We start from the raw sequence: 19,344 nt of genomic DNA, 5'->3' as shown, positions 1-19,344 counted from the left end.
GAAGAAAACTGTTCCGGCTCTTATCTATCTATCATATTCCAGGAAGTCTCAGAACTTATTACTTGCAAGAGACATCCTTATCAATTTTCCATTTCTAGGTCCTCTCTATCTTGCATTAAAATACATTTTATGGATTGAAAATTCTCCTCAGATATAATATTATAATTATGCTTGTTTGGGGTAGCACCCACCTCAATAAAAAAATCTCCTGTATGAATCATTGCAATATGCTTATGTGCATGTATACTATACCACCAAGAGAACTCGAAAAGATTTATCAATGACAAAATTCTTATGTTCAACGAAAAACTATTATTATACCTGTGGTAAATTTCATTTCGGTTCACATTAACTTAACCAATACCCAAAATGAGATATTTTAAAAGTGCACCCATGCATTTGGACAGCGTTTATGTATGACAAAATGGTATGATGTAAGAGTTCAGAAGTACAATCACCATTGGTAAATGAAGGTACGTATATTAAGTAAAATATCAAACTGGCATGCCTAAAGGACATAAAAAAGGGCGCGGACAAAAGCAAACTATGCATTTGGTATTTATAATACGATTCCTGAACATCGTTCGACCTGATCGTCGACAAATATCGGTGCCTAATAGCAGAAATATGAATATTCCTATACGGTGGTCTCTCTGTCACTCGCTCCATACAAACGTAGATTGGTTCTCATTTGAATATTAACCAATCAAACTCGATGTGATTTTGTAGACACGTTCTAGAAACTAATATCTATGACTGTGGTTTGCCAGATTTTCGTAAAATTAGGGGATTTTTTAATGTAAATTCTCGAGTCCGTGTAACTTTGAAACTAAATATTTTAACGGAAATCTGGAGAACCATAGACATAGACAAGTTCCTAAAGCCTAGAGAGTTTGTTTAGAGACAAAAACCTCTAAGTTCTGATTCAAATAAGTACTTACAGAAATGTTTAAGTGGATACTAATTAAGCCGTCGGAGCAAGTTTTTCTCCGGGGAAATTACACGGTATAAAATGCTAGACACTCAAATTGCCGCAAATTCCCGTGGCATTCTGAATGCCAGATCATACACGGCACAGGAGAGCATAACAAACTCGTTATAATTTTAACGCGGGACAAAATTGCCAAGGGATTTGGAGATTCACGATGAGATCGTATTTCGCGTTTGTTTAAACGAAACCGTGTAGGTGAAAGTTGGCGATACGCGCGGCAGTCTGCCGACCACTAACCATGAAGGCCGGCCGTCACATCGGCATCGCGGCAAGCGCGCGCACCATCCTAATTCCCAAATGATATAATAAAACGTTAAACAGTATACCTATGACTAATAATAATGAACGCACTTTACACTATACTTTAGGGAATTATTTCGTAGTATTCTTTTGCGAGAATTTGAACGCATCATTGCAATACTGCATTGAGTAGTTTTTAAGCTTGTTATTATATTATGCAATACCTATCATGCTTTATTTAATTTCAAAAGGAATGACATTAAAATGATACCGATACCTAGTAAGTTTGAAGTAACAAAGCTTTTATTTATTAAATAAAAAGGATTGAAAATTAGGCATGAAAACAATATACTATATAAGCTTAACATATGCTCTCTCATATTATTAAATTAACAACAAGTAGATGAAGTGCCCAGCGTCCATTTCCATCATCGGCTGTTTTTATTGTATTTTTTGAGAAGTACATAGTCACAAAAACAAAGTCATCCCACCTCCATCATACGAGACAATCTTGTACTTGTGGTACTTTACTTTGCACTTATTGGAAGTTACCCATAACGCAAAATTGTAAAAAAACATGAGTCTACTAACCCGTAAAAATGATTATATAGTTATAATGAGTACTAAGTATTAAATGAAAAGGATCGGAACGTGCCTACTACCAACCTACCTGTTTTTATAAGCATACTAGTTAATGCCTGGCATGCGTTGCAATGACTCGCGTGCCACTTATTGTGCGTTGATGGTACCTACTTTGGCTAAAGCCTTAACGCAAGTTCCAACAACAACTGTACAAGGTTTTAACTAAACCGGATGAGCAAATGAAAATGAACATGCAGCCAAACATTAGTTTTTATTATATGGATATTCTACACGAATGCTACGGATTTTCCTCAATGGAAATTCAAAAACGATTGGCTCCTGACTTAAAAAGTTCAGTTCAGCTTTTCAAAATTAATGGTTTTAAATTACGGCTTCTCGGTGCTTTTGAGGTACTATGAGAACATATTATATGACTTTGCCTTCAATAAGTAGATTTGTGGGTTGGATAGGATAGGGTTGTCATCTGTTCGGGTTTCCCCAGATTCATAGAAGTTTGGAGGACATCCGGGGAGCGTCCGGGCAAGGTTTTATATACTGTCCCGGTTTTAGTTTATTTAAGTAAGAATGCATTTTGAAGGCTATTTGAAAATATCAAGAGTCAAGATCGAATTTGTTTCTGTATTTCTTGAGTGATAATAGAAAAAGATGTTACCTACTGTTACCTTAGAAGTTTAAGTAATTTTGCATTTATAAATTAACTAGCTGATGTCTGCGACTTCGTCCGCGTAGATTTACGTTTTTCAAAATCCAGCGGGAACTCTTTGATTTTCTGGGATAAAAAGTAGCCTATGTGTCAATCCAGGGAATAATCTATCTCCTATGATGGTATGGATGGATGTATGATTGAGTAACAAACATCCAAACATCCACTCTTTCTTATTTATAATATTAGTAGGATAAATAACTAGTTTTAATTATGTGGTAAAGAAATAGACCGTCGAAGTTTTACACTTAAATCCGTGGTTGCCGAACTCCTTGTCCTAGATTACAGATTTTACAGATGGCAACCCTAAGTAGGAGCAATCCACCCTAGATGGGTGTGACCAGACGGGGCGTGCAATGTTATCACTAAACATTTATTTATTGGAAAGTATTTCTAGGCCATTGGTATTAGTAGGTTAAAATAAAATTGTAAAGGCATTTCTGTTGATGTTAGTTCTAAGGAAAAACGCAGATTAGCGGAGTGAAGTGGAATCGAGCCACAACATCTTTTATGCTTAAGAATTTCACCAATAGGGTCTTGGACTGTAGTAATAAAATTATGTGATTTTCTGTAAAGCTGTAGTTTATGGGGCTTAGCTTACATAAAGCTGATTTTAAGCTGTACTTTATTAGACCAGACTCTAACCCACTCCGTCTGTATGCGCTGGTCATAAGATTGTCCTGATTTCATTTACATGGGCAGTATTTTAAGCAAATGTTGTTGCTCGGCAACACGTATGCATCAACCTGGAGCAATAAGTGGAGCTATCTAGAGCAATAATCTCGCATAACATTGCTGAAATTTTCAGGTATTGCTGGGTATTGCAGTTAATTGCTTCATGTGGTCGTGACGTCATAATTGACTAAATTGCCTGGAATTGAGGTATTTCAATTGCCCGTATAGCGTACCTTAAGGCAATGATAGTGAGATGGTGGGTAATGCAGAGTTTCGCGTTGTAAGTGCCAGCAATGGTATAGCGAATTCAATAATTCGACTTAATATTAAAAGCAATTATTATAAGCAAGTATACTTGTCTGATTTCTTCACAAATATTAACAAAGAAAATAAAGACTATTCATCTATTGCGTATTGAACAACTCAACGCTTAGAGAACATAGGAGAGAAAATATATAACGGTTAACCGTATTACCCGACAAACGGTTTTTGCAATGTATGATTTAACACGCATCGAGCTAGGAATTCTAACCATTTCAAACTATTGTACTCAATATATAAAAGGAAAAGGTGACTGACTGACTGATCTATCAACGCACAGCTCAAACTACTGGACGGATCGGGCTGAAATTTGGCATGCAGATAGCTATTATGACGTAGGCATCCGCTAAGAAAGGATTTTTGAAAATTCAACTCCTAAGGGGGTGAAAAAGGGGTTTGAAATTTGTGTAGTCCACGCGGACGAAGTCGCGAGCATAAGCTAGTATATATATAAAAGGAAAAACTGACTGACTGACTGATCGATCAACACACAGCTCAAATTACTAAACGGATCAGGTTGAAATTTGGCATCCAGATAGCTATTATGACGTCGGAATCCGCTAAGAAATTATTTTTGAAAATTCAACCTCTAAGGTGGTAAAACAGAGATTTGAAATTTGTGTAGTTCACGCGGACGAAGTCGCGGGATTAAGCTGGTAATATAACATATGTGTTGTCTAACTTGGAAATAACTTCTGTTAACTCGAAGGACCGTTCGAACGTTTGTCACGTATCAGAGACAACGAAAGAATGTATGGCACTAATAAGAGCACTGACTATTTGGTTCAAGAACCTGCATAGCCCCAAAGTATAAGAAGAAGAAGAACTATTTGGTAATAGATACCTACCTCATTTGTCATGTTATATGATGTATCAAACACGCTGTATAGGCTATCTAATATGAAAGTAACATGTCTATGGTAAAGTGTTATTATTTTTACTTTAGGCCCATGTTTAGATATAAAGGTTCTTAAAATGACTGACAGACGAGACGATGCAGAGCTTAAACCATTTATAAAGCTGAGGACAGGATATCGAGGACGGTAGATATCGATTAGACCTTCAAAATGTCACCCATATCATGTGATATTTACCTGCACGGATAAAGTAAGTAACAAGTAATTTAAAATTTCTCAAAAAAAAACCCCGACTGCGGATTGCACTGCATCTTTTTTAACCCACACAATAAAGCGCATAAAATCCGCCATTTTGATTTTTAGGGTTCCGTACCCCAAAAGGAAAAACGGAACCCTTATAAGATCACTTTGTTGTCTGTCTGTCTGTCTGTCTGTCAAGAAACCTACAGGGTACTTCCCATTGACCTAGAATCATGAAATTTGGCAGGTAGGTAGGTCTTATAGCAGACATTAGGGGAAAAATCTGAAAACCATGAATTTGTGGTCACATCACCAAAAAAAAAAAAGTGTTTTGAACAAATAATTAGTATTTTCAGCTTATAAAGTAAGATTACTATACCAAGTGGGGTATCTTATGAAAGGGCTTTACTTGTACATTCTATAACAGATTTTTATTTATTTTTATGCATAATAGTTTTGATTTATCGTGCAAAATGACGATATAATACCACTGAAGTACGGATTCTTCGGTGCGCGAGCCTGACTCGCACTTGGCCGGTTTTTTTAATGTTATTGTACCCTTTAACACTTCTGCCATCAAGAAGAATTTAATGATGTAACATTTATCACAATAATTAAGAAGTTACGAGCGGACATAGAAACGGACATATACAGGTCTAACACATCATTCTCCTTTTGTTCTTCGCCGCAGTCGGGTATGATGATAGTCCAGAAATGTGCATGGAACTATAGTCTGATTTTTAATTCCGTGGAATTCTGACGTTTCTTAATGTTACCAGAGATAAAACAATTCCCACAAAGAAGAAAACTTTAAATATTGTAGGTACATAGGTAAATTTAAGTACATAAATCAATTGCCGCATGAGAACAAATCAACCGATTTGGCCGATTTTTTGTTGTTTTCGTAAAGAACAAGGTTTTTGTGAAAGAATTTCTTAAAAAATCCTGAATCATAATCTAAGCGTGTACTTTTAGGCACATCAAGATGATTAAAATTAAAAGGAACTAAAAATAAACTTAGAAATGTTCAACATATAAGTCAAGATTACATCCTCAAATCAACCGATCCCATTGCTGCCAGTTTCCACTTTCCACTGTTAAAGATTGCACCCTATTTTAGTGCAAAGTTATGTCTTAGGGCTTTTATATTGATAGGGATTTAATGTAATTTGGGGTAAAATCGAACTTCAGGTGGTGGTCACACTGTTTTTGATACAAATAACTCCCCTGATGTATAAAAATGACACCGTCAGATTTCCACCGAATTAAAAATCAGAGTATAATTATTATTATGAGTGAAGTTTTTAGCGTTTAAGTAACTTCACATCCCCATGCGTATATGCAGGATTTCATTTGAGAGCACTTTTGGCATACGCTCCAATCAACTCCATGTTATGCCACTTCGAACTCGTTTCCATTAATAAGTGCTTCGATGCAGTATATTGACCTTACCTTTTTAATTAGGTCTTCAGCTCGATGAATAAGATAGGTACTTAATATACATTGGAATAATTTTTCAACTTATATAATACTAGCTAGTAGCTAACTACTAGCGACCTGCCCCGGCTTCGCACGGGTAGCTTATTAGCATTTTTGTAGGGACCTTTAATTTTTTGAAAATAAAATCTATGTTACTCAGGAATAATGGAGCTTTCTACTGGTGAAACAATTTTCAAAATCGGTTCAGTATTTCCAGAGATTACCCCCAACAAATAAACTTACAAACTTTATCTCCTTATATATATATATATATATTTATATTTATATATATAAAAGGAAAAGCTGACTAACTGACTGACTGATCTATTAACGCACAGCTCAAACCTCTGGACGTTTTCATAATTAGCACTCAATAAAGGTACTGTATGTACTATTATTACAATGCCTTCATCGCTGCATAGTTCATTTTGATTTCCAAGTTTATTTTTAATTTTGAATGAGGAGCAATTCGGGACTTTATAGTTTCGAAATTGTTTCTGATCTGGTGTGATGGGAGACTTCGACCGTTTCTATACCACCCTACCGGCAAAGCTATGCCACTAAGCGATTTAGCTTTGTAGTATTGATAAGAATCGATGAGTTTAATAAATCTGCTATATTATCTTCCCTGGTGAGATCGCAGTCAAGAGCTAACTTGTAATCAAATAAAATAATACTTTCATACTTCGTTGTGAAGTTATTTCGTGTTACATTTATTCTTTAATTGTTTGCCTATGTGGCCGGAATGAATTTAACTCTCAACTCGTCTGTGTTGCGGCCTATTAAAATAATTATTTTGCTGAAAAGGTTTTCCCCAGCAGCATGATTATTGCTGGTGAAAAAACGTGGTCGTTTTTTACGGCTACGCTTTGAATAAAATATTCGCAAGCACGTCTAGTCTGACTGAAGGACTTCTCTGAGGTGCAAAAATCGTTAAGAATATCCAATGAAACCAATCTTTTAATTTGGAACCAATCAATAGAAAATATTTCAGTTAAACATTAAGTTAGCCTTATCTAATTACTTTACAAATAATGCCCGCGTGGAATGGTGCCAAGAATACTGCATTTCCGCGCTGGACAGCCAGGCTGATCCGTTGCGCATAAAATAAGCCAGCTCTTCTGTCACCAAATGAGGCTAATGATCGCGGTGAAATGTCTCATAATTAGAATGCATTTTTGTTGCACTTATCGATGTGCATAATACTCCGGGATAAAAGTAGCCTATGTTACTCTCCAGGTAATTAAATATATCCAAGCAAAAAATCACGTCGATCCTTTGCTCCGTTACGGCGTGACTGACAAACCAACAACAACTTTCGCATTTCTAATATGGGTAGTGATTAGTATAGATGTTTCTGTATGTAGGCCCATATCGAAATATCCATAAAAATATAAATGCGAAAGTGTGTCTGTCTGTCTGCCTATCTGTCCGTCTGTCTGTCTGCTAGCTTTTCACGGCCCAACAGTTTAAACAATTTCGATGCAAAGTTAGCTCACATCCCGGTGAAGGACATAGGCTACTTTTTATCCCGGAAAATTAAAGAGTTCCCACGGAATTTTTAAAAAACCTACATCCACGCGGACGAAGTCGCAGGCATCATCTAGTACAAAATATAAGATTGAGGTCACAAACCTAAAGTTATATGAAGTCAAAGGTACCAAAATACCGTGTTCTGAACCTCTTTATTTATAAAAGATTCAATACACTCGAGTCGAGGGCTATTTTAGACACATCTTGATGTTCTTGAGTGTTCTCGGATATGGATCAAGTCGGTCTGGACTTATCTTGTTCGTACTTTTACTTATATTATTAACTATTAAATTGCGTATGCTTTACATTTTTATGTGTACAATTTAACCGCTCCGACTCATGTGTAGATAAGTAAGTATGAAAAGTAGCTTAGTGAACTAGGTGTTCAACCTCAAGAAATTTTTATACTTTCAGTTATGAATTGTCCCAAATCGTGTAAGCACGCGGATACTACATACTTTACTTATTTTGTATTGTTGTTATAGAAAGAAGTGTTAAACTTCAATTATTATTTTAAAAAGGAGAATCTAGAGATAGCAAGTTGAAGTGTATAATAAATTAATATTCAATTAGCTAAAGGTATCCATTAGCAATAAACTTGCAGTAAGCTCTGGCAAGTAACTGTTACTGTGTAAATACACATAAATAAGTATTTTTTTAAATTTCAGTACACAAACATGTTACGGATGTTCACACAGTGCAAGGGACTTGCCAAAGCTGACCTCTGCAAGTTTTATTGTTAGTGACCACTTCACTTGGCTCCAATTTACTAATTCTTACTATAATAATTATACATCGGTTCCTGTAGTCTCTATAGTATGTATAACCGTTTAAGCATCAAACAGTGAAATAATTTCAAATGTATTTGAGAATAATAGAAGCGCAAACGACACAACACGACAAAATCAAACCAACAAAAGAAATCAATGCATCAAGGCACCGAACTTTGAAAAAACAGTTGTATATTAAAAATAGGTTTACAATACCAAAAACGGTCAAGTGCGTGCGGCACGCGCAGTGTAGGGTCCCGTAGTTCTGTCAAAATATGCGGACTACACAACGAACAACTTCATGTAGCTTTTACCTAATGAAATTTATTCGACTCCAATTTAATAAGTAGGTTTTTACTCATTAACATATACTCATGCCAAATTACAGCAAGACAGACGGGCACGGCGAAACTATGCAGGTTCTAGTTAACTACGGAACCCTAAAAAATGGTGCACTGAAAATAGGTTAACAGACCGACAGTACAATATAAGAATGCATTGACTTCAATATGTTACAATATAAGTACAATTGAAAAGCGAGCAAATAATAATTCATAATAATTATCCCACTTAAAGAATAACTTACCTTTAATTAGAGTAAAAGTCGGTGTAAACGTCACGGTCGGCACCGACTCGAACATTAACTGAAAAAAAGAAAAACAGAATTGTAAACAGTAATTACAGTTATTTTCACAGCTGAAGTTACATTTTTAGTTTCCACCATTTCCACATATATAACCTATCATAGCTACCTACCTGGTTTGTCCTATAATCACGTCGCAACGGTGCAACGGATTGACGTGATTTGTGCATGGGTATAGAATTATAGATAAAGACCTGGAGAGTGACATAGGCTACTTTACCCCGGAAAATCAAAAAGTTCCCACGGGATTTTAAAATACCTAATTCCACGCGGACGAAGTCGCGGGCATCAGCTAGTCTCCAATATTTAGAGTTCTGAAAGTACTAAATAGATCTAAGTAAACTATTGCAATCATGACACAACTTCATCAATATAATATTACAGCTCTAAAATACAGTACGCGGCCGAAAGTAATGTACATCGGCCTTCAGAATGACATTTCGACTTTGTAGAGCGTTGTCTCTGTCACCCATACCTATATGACGTTTTGTCGGTCTCAACGACTGGGACACCGCTCTACAAATCTGCTATCTCTTTCTAATGGTCGGTGTACATTACTTTCGGCCGCGTACTGCAATAATAATTTAAACGTAAAATGAAAAGAGAGAGTGATTTTCTGCTTTCGAGTACTTTTTGCACCTAATTTGAATGTTAAATGCCTGACAGCTCGCAAAGAACGTCTGCATTGCAAGGCAATTTCAGTGGCAAGGCAAAACCTATTCAGTGAACTAAATCACCCGGTAACTAACTCAGTAATCTCGTACCGGGTTTGACAATAAGCTCTATCTGAAAATATTAAATTTATTTATTTCATGGCTTTAATTGATTAATTAAATTTATTTATTTATTATTTCATGGCTGCGAAAAATACGGTGGTACGACAATTCCCTGTTCTTTGGGCGACGTAACCCAAATGAATAAATACTCAACTATACTCGTGTATTTGTTTAGGCGTTTCTCTTTGTTGATATGTGGGTTTGAACTTGAAGGTTGACATTAACCTTTTGCTGTATAAAGCGACTCATATATGGTGTACAACCCACCACCACCCATTGCCCCACCAACCTCGCGGTTATATGGGCCGAAACGCGGGAGGGCGCCCATTCGGTACTTGTTCGGTGGCTCTTTCCTCCCTCTCCCTGACTCCCTACAAATTCTTTCTATCCTTTCCTTGTCCCTTTGAGTCTTTCTCCACTTTCTGGGGCAGACGTTTACAAAAACGCAGATCCCCGCGTGCTCCGCGGTCCGAATCCTTCCTCAAACACCCACTGGTCCACGATCACGGTTCAAGCTGTCATATAAGTACGGTGTACAGTAGGTATACTAAGGCACCATCTCCATGGATGACAGACTAGCGGCGATAGTCTCGCCATGACAAAATTCGATACAAACTCTAATGGCCAATCTATACAAGGCGATACTTTATTTGTCAACTGTCATGAAGGTTAAGTATTTTATAGGTGAACGGTACTTTTGACATGACAGTTGACACATAGAGATGGCGAGTGAGAACTTAAAATGTTTGCCTTGTGGAGATTGGATTGACTCATTTTGTACCCGGACTATATCGAATTTTGTCACCCATCGGCAAACGATGACTTTTAATTAATAATATGGTTTGCAGTTGTAAATGAAAATAAATATATGACTGACATCAAAGACTGATTCCAACTACTTGCCGGACATAATATTAGGTCATGACATCCACAGTTCTGAAGCATAAAAGGTTTGGGAAATATTAATTAGCCTTTACGACAAATGATGATTGACCGCCACGCGGCGCTATTTAATTGTTCTGATATTTCGCGTGGAAGAAATAATCAATTAGCACGTTATGTTACTTTCAACTTTCAATTCATTACTGTGCAATTTACCAATACTAACTTTTGTCAATATAAGTCCCGAAAATTGCTAATGCGCGTGGCCGCCATTTTAGTGACGTCAGCACTTGACTGAAGTTTCGAGCTGATGTTAATGAGACATGGTTCCAGCGCAATAACAATTTGCGGGACTTATTACCGAGTTTTGTTGGATTAATATAATTTCAGAGGTCATTACGATGATGCATTATCAATATAAGATTTCAAAATCAGTTAAGTATCAGAGATGCACCATCTTAAACTATATCTAGTACTATCTATACACCAACTATATCGGTTTACAATTTTGTGTCGGGAACCCTGAAGTAAGTTTAATAAACTTGTCAGGACCTGACCTTAAAGGACCATTAATTACCACTAGGTGAGACTGCAGTCAAGGGGTAACGTCTTGTATTTGAATTAAAAAAAAAAATAGAATCTAAGATAGCGCTAAGATGGATAGCAAGTTTGTATTATTATGCGAGAGTTATACCTACTTTTAAAATGTATTTTTGCAAGATGATGACTAACTGCGATCAAAACTTCACCATCAAAGTTAGATATAGCCGTATAGGTAACTTAAAGGTATATGACCACAGAATATCTCTATATAGTATAAAATAAAGTCGCTTCCTGCGTCTGTATGTATGTATGAACGCGTAGATCTTTTGAACTACGCAACGGATTTTAATGCAGTTTTCACCAGTAGATAGAGTGATTCAAGAGGAAGGTTTATAGGATTATAATTATCAAAAATTAGAGATCCCTAGGGAAATTGAAATAATGTTAATTAGGTTGGAAAATATCCTCTCATTTTGAGTTTCCGAGGCGTGCGCTGCCTAAATGGTAAAAGTTACACGAAAACAATATATGGTGAAATTGTTTCTCTTGAAAAGTTCTACAAATAAGTCCGCGATAGCATACATGTATCTTTGAAGGATGGCTCACAATACTCGATTTTATGATTTTCAAATGTGATCTGAAACAAAGCCTTACTTTCGAGGGTGTTTTTACTGACATACTATTAATTCTTATCAAGACAAAATAGTTAATCATCTGTAATATTTAATTTAGACCAAAATTGCCCTTTACATCATTTAATTTAGAATAATATCTTACGAGATATCACAAAATCAAAATAATATGAAATAGCGTAAGATTAAAACTAACGAGACGGAGGCGGCGCGCGGCGCGGCGGTACCGCGGTGCCTATATTATATCCACACGAGTAAATATCTGACACCACATTAGTATCTACGTTGCACCCATGCGAAGCCGGGGCGGGTCGCTAGTAATTTATAAGACGAACGTGGATTTGGATTTAATTTGACTTTGAATTTTGATTAATATCTGTAGCGACCGCCCGTAACTTCAAAAAACTAAAACATAGATTCCCGTATTCCCTATCCTGCGGGAATTTCAAAAGATCTGGCTTTATTCCTTGTCTATATTATAAAGTAAATTTTTGTGTCAAATTTCAGCTTTCTAGGTCCAAACGTTTGGGTCTGGGCATTGATGAGTCAGTCAGTGAGTGAGTCAGGGCTTCTCTTTTTATGTTAATTATGTATCGATTCTTTTTTACCCGACTACGGCAAAGCGAAAAGGAAGAGTTATGATTTTGGCAGTCTATGTATGTATGTGGGTTTGTATTTATGTGTGTTCCACTGTAGCGGCTAAACTACTGGGCCGATTTTGATGAATGAGATGCAAATTGATTTGTTGTTATGGTCCGGATGACAAAGGCTACATTTTAAATTAACAAAATCAATATGGCGGATATTGCACCCAAAAAAGTGGGGTTTCAAACTTTTTTTTTTGCTATCGAATCAAATCTAGTGGGGTGTCAAATGAAAGAGGAGAAAATGTTGAGTTCATAAATATAAATATACTACAACATTAAAATATACAAAGCGGCAGAAAAACAATTTTAATATAATTTTTCAGCGTTTTAATATCTTGTTGTTTTTATGCTAAGCACAACTCTTATATCGGATAAATATCACATATTGATAAGCCTATGAATAAATTTTTACTATTCTACGAACGAATTTATAGCCTCAATAGCTCAACCGGTAAAGCAGTGGACTGAAAACCGAAAGGTCGACGGTTCAAACCCCGCCCGTTGCACTATTGTCGTACCTACTCCTAGCACAAGCCTGACGCTTAGTTGGAGAGGAAAGGGGAATATTAGTCATTTAACTAAGGCTAATATTCTTTAAAAAAATCCTGTTCACACACGGAAAAATCTGGGAGCTCATCGTATGGTTACCTATGCCTAAAAGTCCCTACCATTATGTGATTAATGGAAAGGCTTTACGAGTCATGACAAGCAGCAATGAGAAATACGACGTAGAGAGTATGTAGGAACTGATTAAGAAAAACAAATTTAAGATACTGTTATAAATGGTAAAACTCTGATGCCGGACACAATACAAACAAGTGTGTAGCGTTTTTGTGCGTTTATACCGAGGGCAGCACCACGTGGGTAGTGTGACTCATATACTAGTTGCCATCATCGACTCGACGGGTCACACTCGTTTGCCTTGTAGATGAAATAATAAACTTCTAAGCGATAATTGACTTTTAAAGCTATGCCTATAGCTTGAACTACCTACCTAACCTACCTACCTAATTACCTACTACAAATTAATTTAAGGAGGAGCACTAGGATTGAATAGAACACAGTATAAAAGTCTAAGTCAAAAGTATGTTGAGATCAAGCAATTATTTCCCAATCACTGAAAATCAGGCTTCCTCTAAATCTTATGGATTTGGAAACAGATTTTGAATTTCGGTCGAAAGATGAAAATCGACACGCTAGCCCGGTGTAGGATAGTGCGAGTAATGTGTAGATGTACGGAGCGTCCCCCCGCCTCATACCCGGATGGCTATCTCGACCTGTCGCGAACTACACGTATTTTATTATGGAAATACATACTCACTGGTTATACTTGGTAGTTTAAAAAAGCAAAAAGCTTATAGATTCAATCAGTACCCATATTATAAATGTGTAAGTGTGTTTGTCTGTTGGTTTGTTGGTTTGTTCGTTTGTTGCTTTTTTGCTTTGTCCTGCAATCACGTCGCAACGGATCGCCGTGATTTTTTGCAGACCTCGAGAGTGACATAGGCTACTTTTTATCCCGGGAAATCAAAGAGATTCCACATAGGCTTTAATAATTAGTACTTTCAATTTTCAAAGTAAGATAACTATATCAAGTGGGGTATCATATGAAAGGGCTTCCTGTGCATTCTAAAAACGATTTTTATTTATTTTTATGCATCACAGTTTTGAATAGTTTTATGCATTTTAGTTTTAACACAAAATGTCAAAAAAATACGACTGTAGTACGGAACCCTCGTTGCGCGAGCCCGACTCGCATTGGCCGGTTTATTTATACTAAGCATGATTTGTCGTCAAGCGCAAGCCTAACTCGCATTTTAAAAAAAAGGAAATAAAACCTCAACAATTTACACATGCATAACAAAAATAAACATTCGCTAAGCGATAAGGTGTATAGTCGGTATTGATTGCAATTTGCAACTAATGATATCGCAAGTGCAATAAAATGTAGGATTATCATTTCGTGCAATACTAGCTGACCCGCCCGGCTTCGCTCGGGTGGAATTAAGAAAATCGAGGTGGGTTTTGAATTTCCAAAAATTGTGAAACACGTATTTCTTCATTTGTGACCGTACCGAAATACCAATTTTCATACAAATAACTTGAAAAATGACGGACTTTCATACAAACTTTAGTCCCCTTTTTAACCCCCTTGATAGTAGAATTTCCAAAAATCATGAAATACGTATTTTTTATTTTTGACCGAAAGCTTAAATACCAATTTTCATCAATGTAACTTTAAAAATGGCGGACTTTCAGACAAACTTTCGTCCCCTTTTTAACCCACTTAGGGGTGGAATTCCAAAAAATCCTTTCTTAGGGGATACCTAGTCTTTACAAAGAATACACCCTCAAAATTTCATGTCTCTAGGACCAGTGGTTTAGGCTGTGCGCTGATGTATGTCAGTCAGTCAGTCAGTCAGTCAGTAAGGACTTTGAATTTTATATATATAGATTTCACCTACATTTCAGACTAGTCGAACTAGCACATGCCTGCGGCCTGCGGTATCGTACGCTAAGGTTGCCCTCTTATGGGTGAAAAATATAGCTTGAGAAACAGATCTGTCGCCAGGATACAAGCTATCTCTGTACCAAGTAGATTATACCCACAACTTCGTCCGCCTAGATTTAGGTCTTCAAAAATCCCGTGAAAACTCTTTGATATTCCGGAATAAATGTAGCCTATGTACCTTCCCCGGGATGCAAGCTATCTCTGTACAAAATTTAGTCAAAATCGGTTTAACAGATGTGCAGACAGACAGACAGACACGAATTCGCATTAGAATAGAAGATTATATATAAGTTTCTGGCCATTACTTGGATTTCTAGCAGTAACTACCTTTTCAATTAAAAAGCGCCCTCTTATAAATAGAGATTATTTTCAGAAGAACAGAATATGCCTTAATTACCACAGTTACCGTCACATCTCGTCTATAGAGATCGCAGTCATAACACGGCGAGTACATCGACCTAAAACCACGCTCCATCTCTCTCACACTCGGATGCGAAAACTATGTCCATCTCGTTCCGACCAATTAATTTTTCGTGTGGCATAGCTTTTTCTCTGATAGGTACGTATTTCCGCACGCCTGGCTCTGTTATTCTTTGGTACTGATCACGCAACCTTCCTACCAACGTAATATTACCGTTCGTTCTGATTTGTTAGTGGAATGCCTCTACCACTTTTTTGACATGCTGTCAGCACTCAGCAGGGCTTTGTATTAATTACAGTCTACACAATGTCGTTGTTGCACGGAAGCAATAGAGCCGTGATAGTCTAGTGGTTAAGACGTCCGCGGGCCGCTCTCTTGGGAGGTCGAAGGTTCAATCTAGGGCACCTCCTCACGGAGGTATCTCTAACTTTTCGGAGTTATTTGCGTTATAAGCAATTAAATGTCACTTGGTTTTACGGTGAAGAAAGACATGGGTTTGCCTGAGAGTTCTCTATAATATTTTCAAAGGTGTGTGAAGTCTGCCAATTCAGACCTGGTAGACTATAGCTAAATCTTTCTCAGTCTGAGAAGAGAACCATGCTTAGTATTAATAATTAAAAATTTGTTTAGGGTAAAACAACAATGATGTTGTTAAAAATGATTTATTAACAAATTGATAATAAATAGATTAAATATTGAAAACTGACGTTTGTAATTAATACTTGGAAAAAAATCTCAATTCTCAGTACTTATATAATATAGTTTAAGTAATTTAAATACAATTAACAAAGAAGTTTTTCTTGGTTGAATTTGAAAGTGTTGGTTAATTTAGTTAGTAAATTAATTAATAGATTTTACATTTATGCTCATAATAGAGACTGTGATAGGTATATATTGTGTTAACAAATTAATTACACTATTGCACGCTAACCAAGTATTGAGATCTAAAGGTCAATATGATTTCAATATTAACTAGTTACTGCCCAGCACAAACTGCACACCTCTTTCAATTCTTTTGTAGTTTGTTTGAACAACTATTCAGAGGATCCACAGTTCCCCGGCATGCACCTCTACCTTTTTGGAGTTATATGAATTTTAAGCAATCAAATCTCACTTGTTTTAACATTGAAGTAAAACATATGCCTCTCCATAATGTCCTGAAAGATATCTGCAGTCTGCCAATCCACACTTGGCCAGCGTGATGGACTATGGCTTTAACCCTTCTTATTCTGAGAGGAGCCCCTTAGTAGTAGCCCCGGGGTGAATTCAGATGATAATGATGATAAAACAATTGGTGTATTCAAAGAATAAATTTTTGAGTTCCAGTTTTGAATAAACACAGGCGCTACTTGGCTCGCCCATTTATCTCGTGAACTGAACGTCGAAATGAATACTTATATTATGGGACAGACCAACATTCTCAAAAGCCTGGCACAACTTACCCTGTTAACCTACTGCTATTACGACACACTCATTCAGAGTGGAGGAATCTCCCAGGAATAAACCACTCCAGAGCCTTCAACAAGAAGGCTGCCTCGGAAGTACTAGCGCTAAGTAGGAATAATTTATGCACTTTAGTGCGGGAATTAACGGGGTATTGTGGATTGGACAGACATTTGTACAATCTCAAGCTCCAAGATATGGATAAGTGTATAGGCTCTGTCAAGAGGATGAGGAAACGGCACTACACATTATCTGTCAATGTCAGGTGCTAATTCATACACATAGATTTATGGAGGCCCATAGTTACCATGGTCACTTACTATGGGCCTCATAAGAAAGCTCAGAGACACTCAGCGGGCGATGGAGAGAGCTATGCTTGGAGTTTCTCTACGTGATCAAATCAGAAATGAGGAGATCCGTAGGTGAACTAGAGTAACCGACATAGCTCATAGATGTCCACTGCTTGTCATAGGTCTCTTGTAGAGTCTTCCAGATGCGAGTCTTGCGCCATCTGAACCCAGCGGCTCTTTGCAAGTCATTAAAATATATCATTTATCCACTGAGTGGAGTGGATCTTTCAACACTGCACTTTCTGGTGCAAGGTCATTATTCTATATAACATAGACCTTAAATACAAAATTCAACAATATTGACTACATCACCATGATCAACCCATCGGCACACTGCAGAGCACTGGTCTCTCAGAGTGAGAAGGGTTTTGCCATAATCTACCAACCTGGTCATGTGCAGATTGGTACACTTCACATTCCCTAGAGAAAATTATGGAGAACTCTCAGGCACGCAGGTTTCCTCATGATATTTTCCTTTACTGTTAAAGCTAGCGATATTTAACTACTTAAAACGCACATAACTCCGAAAAGTTAGAGGTGCGTGCCCGTGATCGAATCCCCGACCTCCTTTTAGAAGGCGGACGTCCTAACCACTAGGCTATCACAGCGTATTATATTGAGTACATGGAGTAACCAAAATGTCAAACTGAGAGCAAACTGGGGAATGATCGCAGGAGGAAACCTCATGGTGTGGGCTAGGCTCCACAGAAATGTATCACCAGCGATATTATTATTATTAAGTATCATAATGGAACTTCAATAATTAAGAGTTTGTTCTTTGAAATCAATTATTTCTCATTAATCGGTTTTAGCTTTACACAAATCTTAGCTAGTATACACAAATAATGCAAGGATCAAAATTGTTTTATATCATATTTGCAAGCTTTCACATACATTGAGTAGTAAAAAGGTTGAAGTCTGGTAAACAGAGAATGTAGAGGTTCATGAATCATACTAACACATTATCATTAATTTTATATAGGTACTAAATTCGAAATAGCCCCTATTATTAACATGGTTATTGTATTAGCAAAAACCCTACCTATGCATTTTTTAAATATTAAATGTGGTTAATTTTAGTTCCACTTTATTACCACACAATAAAACGAATTGTTTGTACTAAAAAAATTATAAGGAATGTTTAGTATTAAAATATTATATTTTGTTTAGTTTCGTCAGGGGATTGAACTTAATATTTAGGTGCTTAGCCTACTCAGTTCTTACCTCAACCTTACCTTATGCTCAATACCATTAGAAATTGATTCCAACAAGAGCGTTGGAATAAATTTCTAACAAGGTACTGTTACTTTCGCAACTAACTTCGTGTAACGAGAAAATACCTGTCGATCACATAAAAAAAATTATAAGCGTGATATTCAAATGAATACTTACATCCTGTTGTTTATGTACGGAATTTTGAGGTATCGAGAACACTACTTTTCACTTCTTTCACTTAAAAAATTAAAAATATTGGATCCGCCCAGCTGGCAGAATTCTGAACATACCATAGAGTACATAAATACAAGATAAATAATCACAGAATAGTGTCAAATAATGTCAATTATTGTCATAGAGAAATGAACTGCCAAGACATAGATTAACAATAAAATTTATAAATCTATAGAAAGGCACAAAAACAATTATTTTATTGTGAAACCATTTAGTAGGTATTTAGTCTTTCTAAATTATATTATAACCTTATTAAAACTTTCTAACTTTTAGTGAGGAGTGACATCTGTGTAAAAAAATAGAAGTAGCAAATATCCAAACATTCTAACGTTCCCACAAGATGGCAGCAGTTTTGACAGACCACACCATAGTGCCGTAGACTGATTTTACTCCGTCTACGGACCACAATCACAATAGTGGTAGAGTGAAGAGAGTCGTATAATTATTCATCCAAGCTAACTGAGGTCGCAAAGCAAAGCTGTTGAGTCCACAGAATATAATAGAGGGGGTAGCCTTCCAACATCAATGGTTGAGTCAGCTTGAATGAGAAATAGCGGCAAATTTCAAAAAAAATAGTTTAATTGTCAGAATACATAATTATGGTTATTAATTGTATCCCCGTTAGGGCTTAGGA

General features: G+C 36.6%; 1 protein-coding gene across 1 annotated transcript in view; it reads right to left on the bottom strand.

The window, feature by feature from the left end:
- Positions 1 to 18,753, bottom strand: part of Evi5 (ecotropic viral integration site 5) — a 51,619-nt gene extending 32,866 nt beyond the window's left edge. The window contains exons 1-2 of the mRNA XM_034983936.2: positions 18,654 to 18,753; positions 8,999 to 9,056 (exon numbers count right to left, since the gene is read on the bottom strand). Of these exons, the coding sequence (XP_034839827.1) occupies positions 8,999 to 9,053 (55 nt within the window). The 5' untranslated portion in view covers positions 9,054 to 9,056; positions 18,654 to 18,753. The remainder of the gene's footprint in view (positions 1 to 8,998; positions 9,057 to 18,653) is intronic.
- Between the last annotated feature and the right edge of the window lie 591 nt (positions 18,754 to 19,344).

Source organism: Maniola hyperantus, chromosome Z (genome assembly GCF_902806685.2).
Source record: "Maniola hyperantus chromosome Z, iAphHyp1.2, whole genome shotgun sequence".
NCBI classification, from domain to species: domain Eukaryota; kingdom Metazoa; phylum Arthropoda; class Insecta; order Lepidoptera; family Nymphalidae; genus Maniola; species Maniola hyperantus.
Note: the sequence above shows the minus strand (reverse complement) of the source record. Positions and strands in the feature narration are given on the sequence as shown.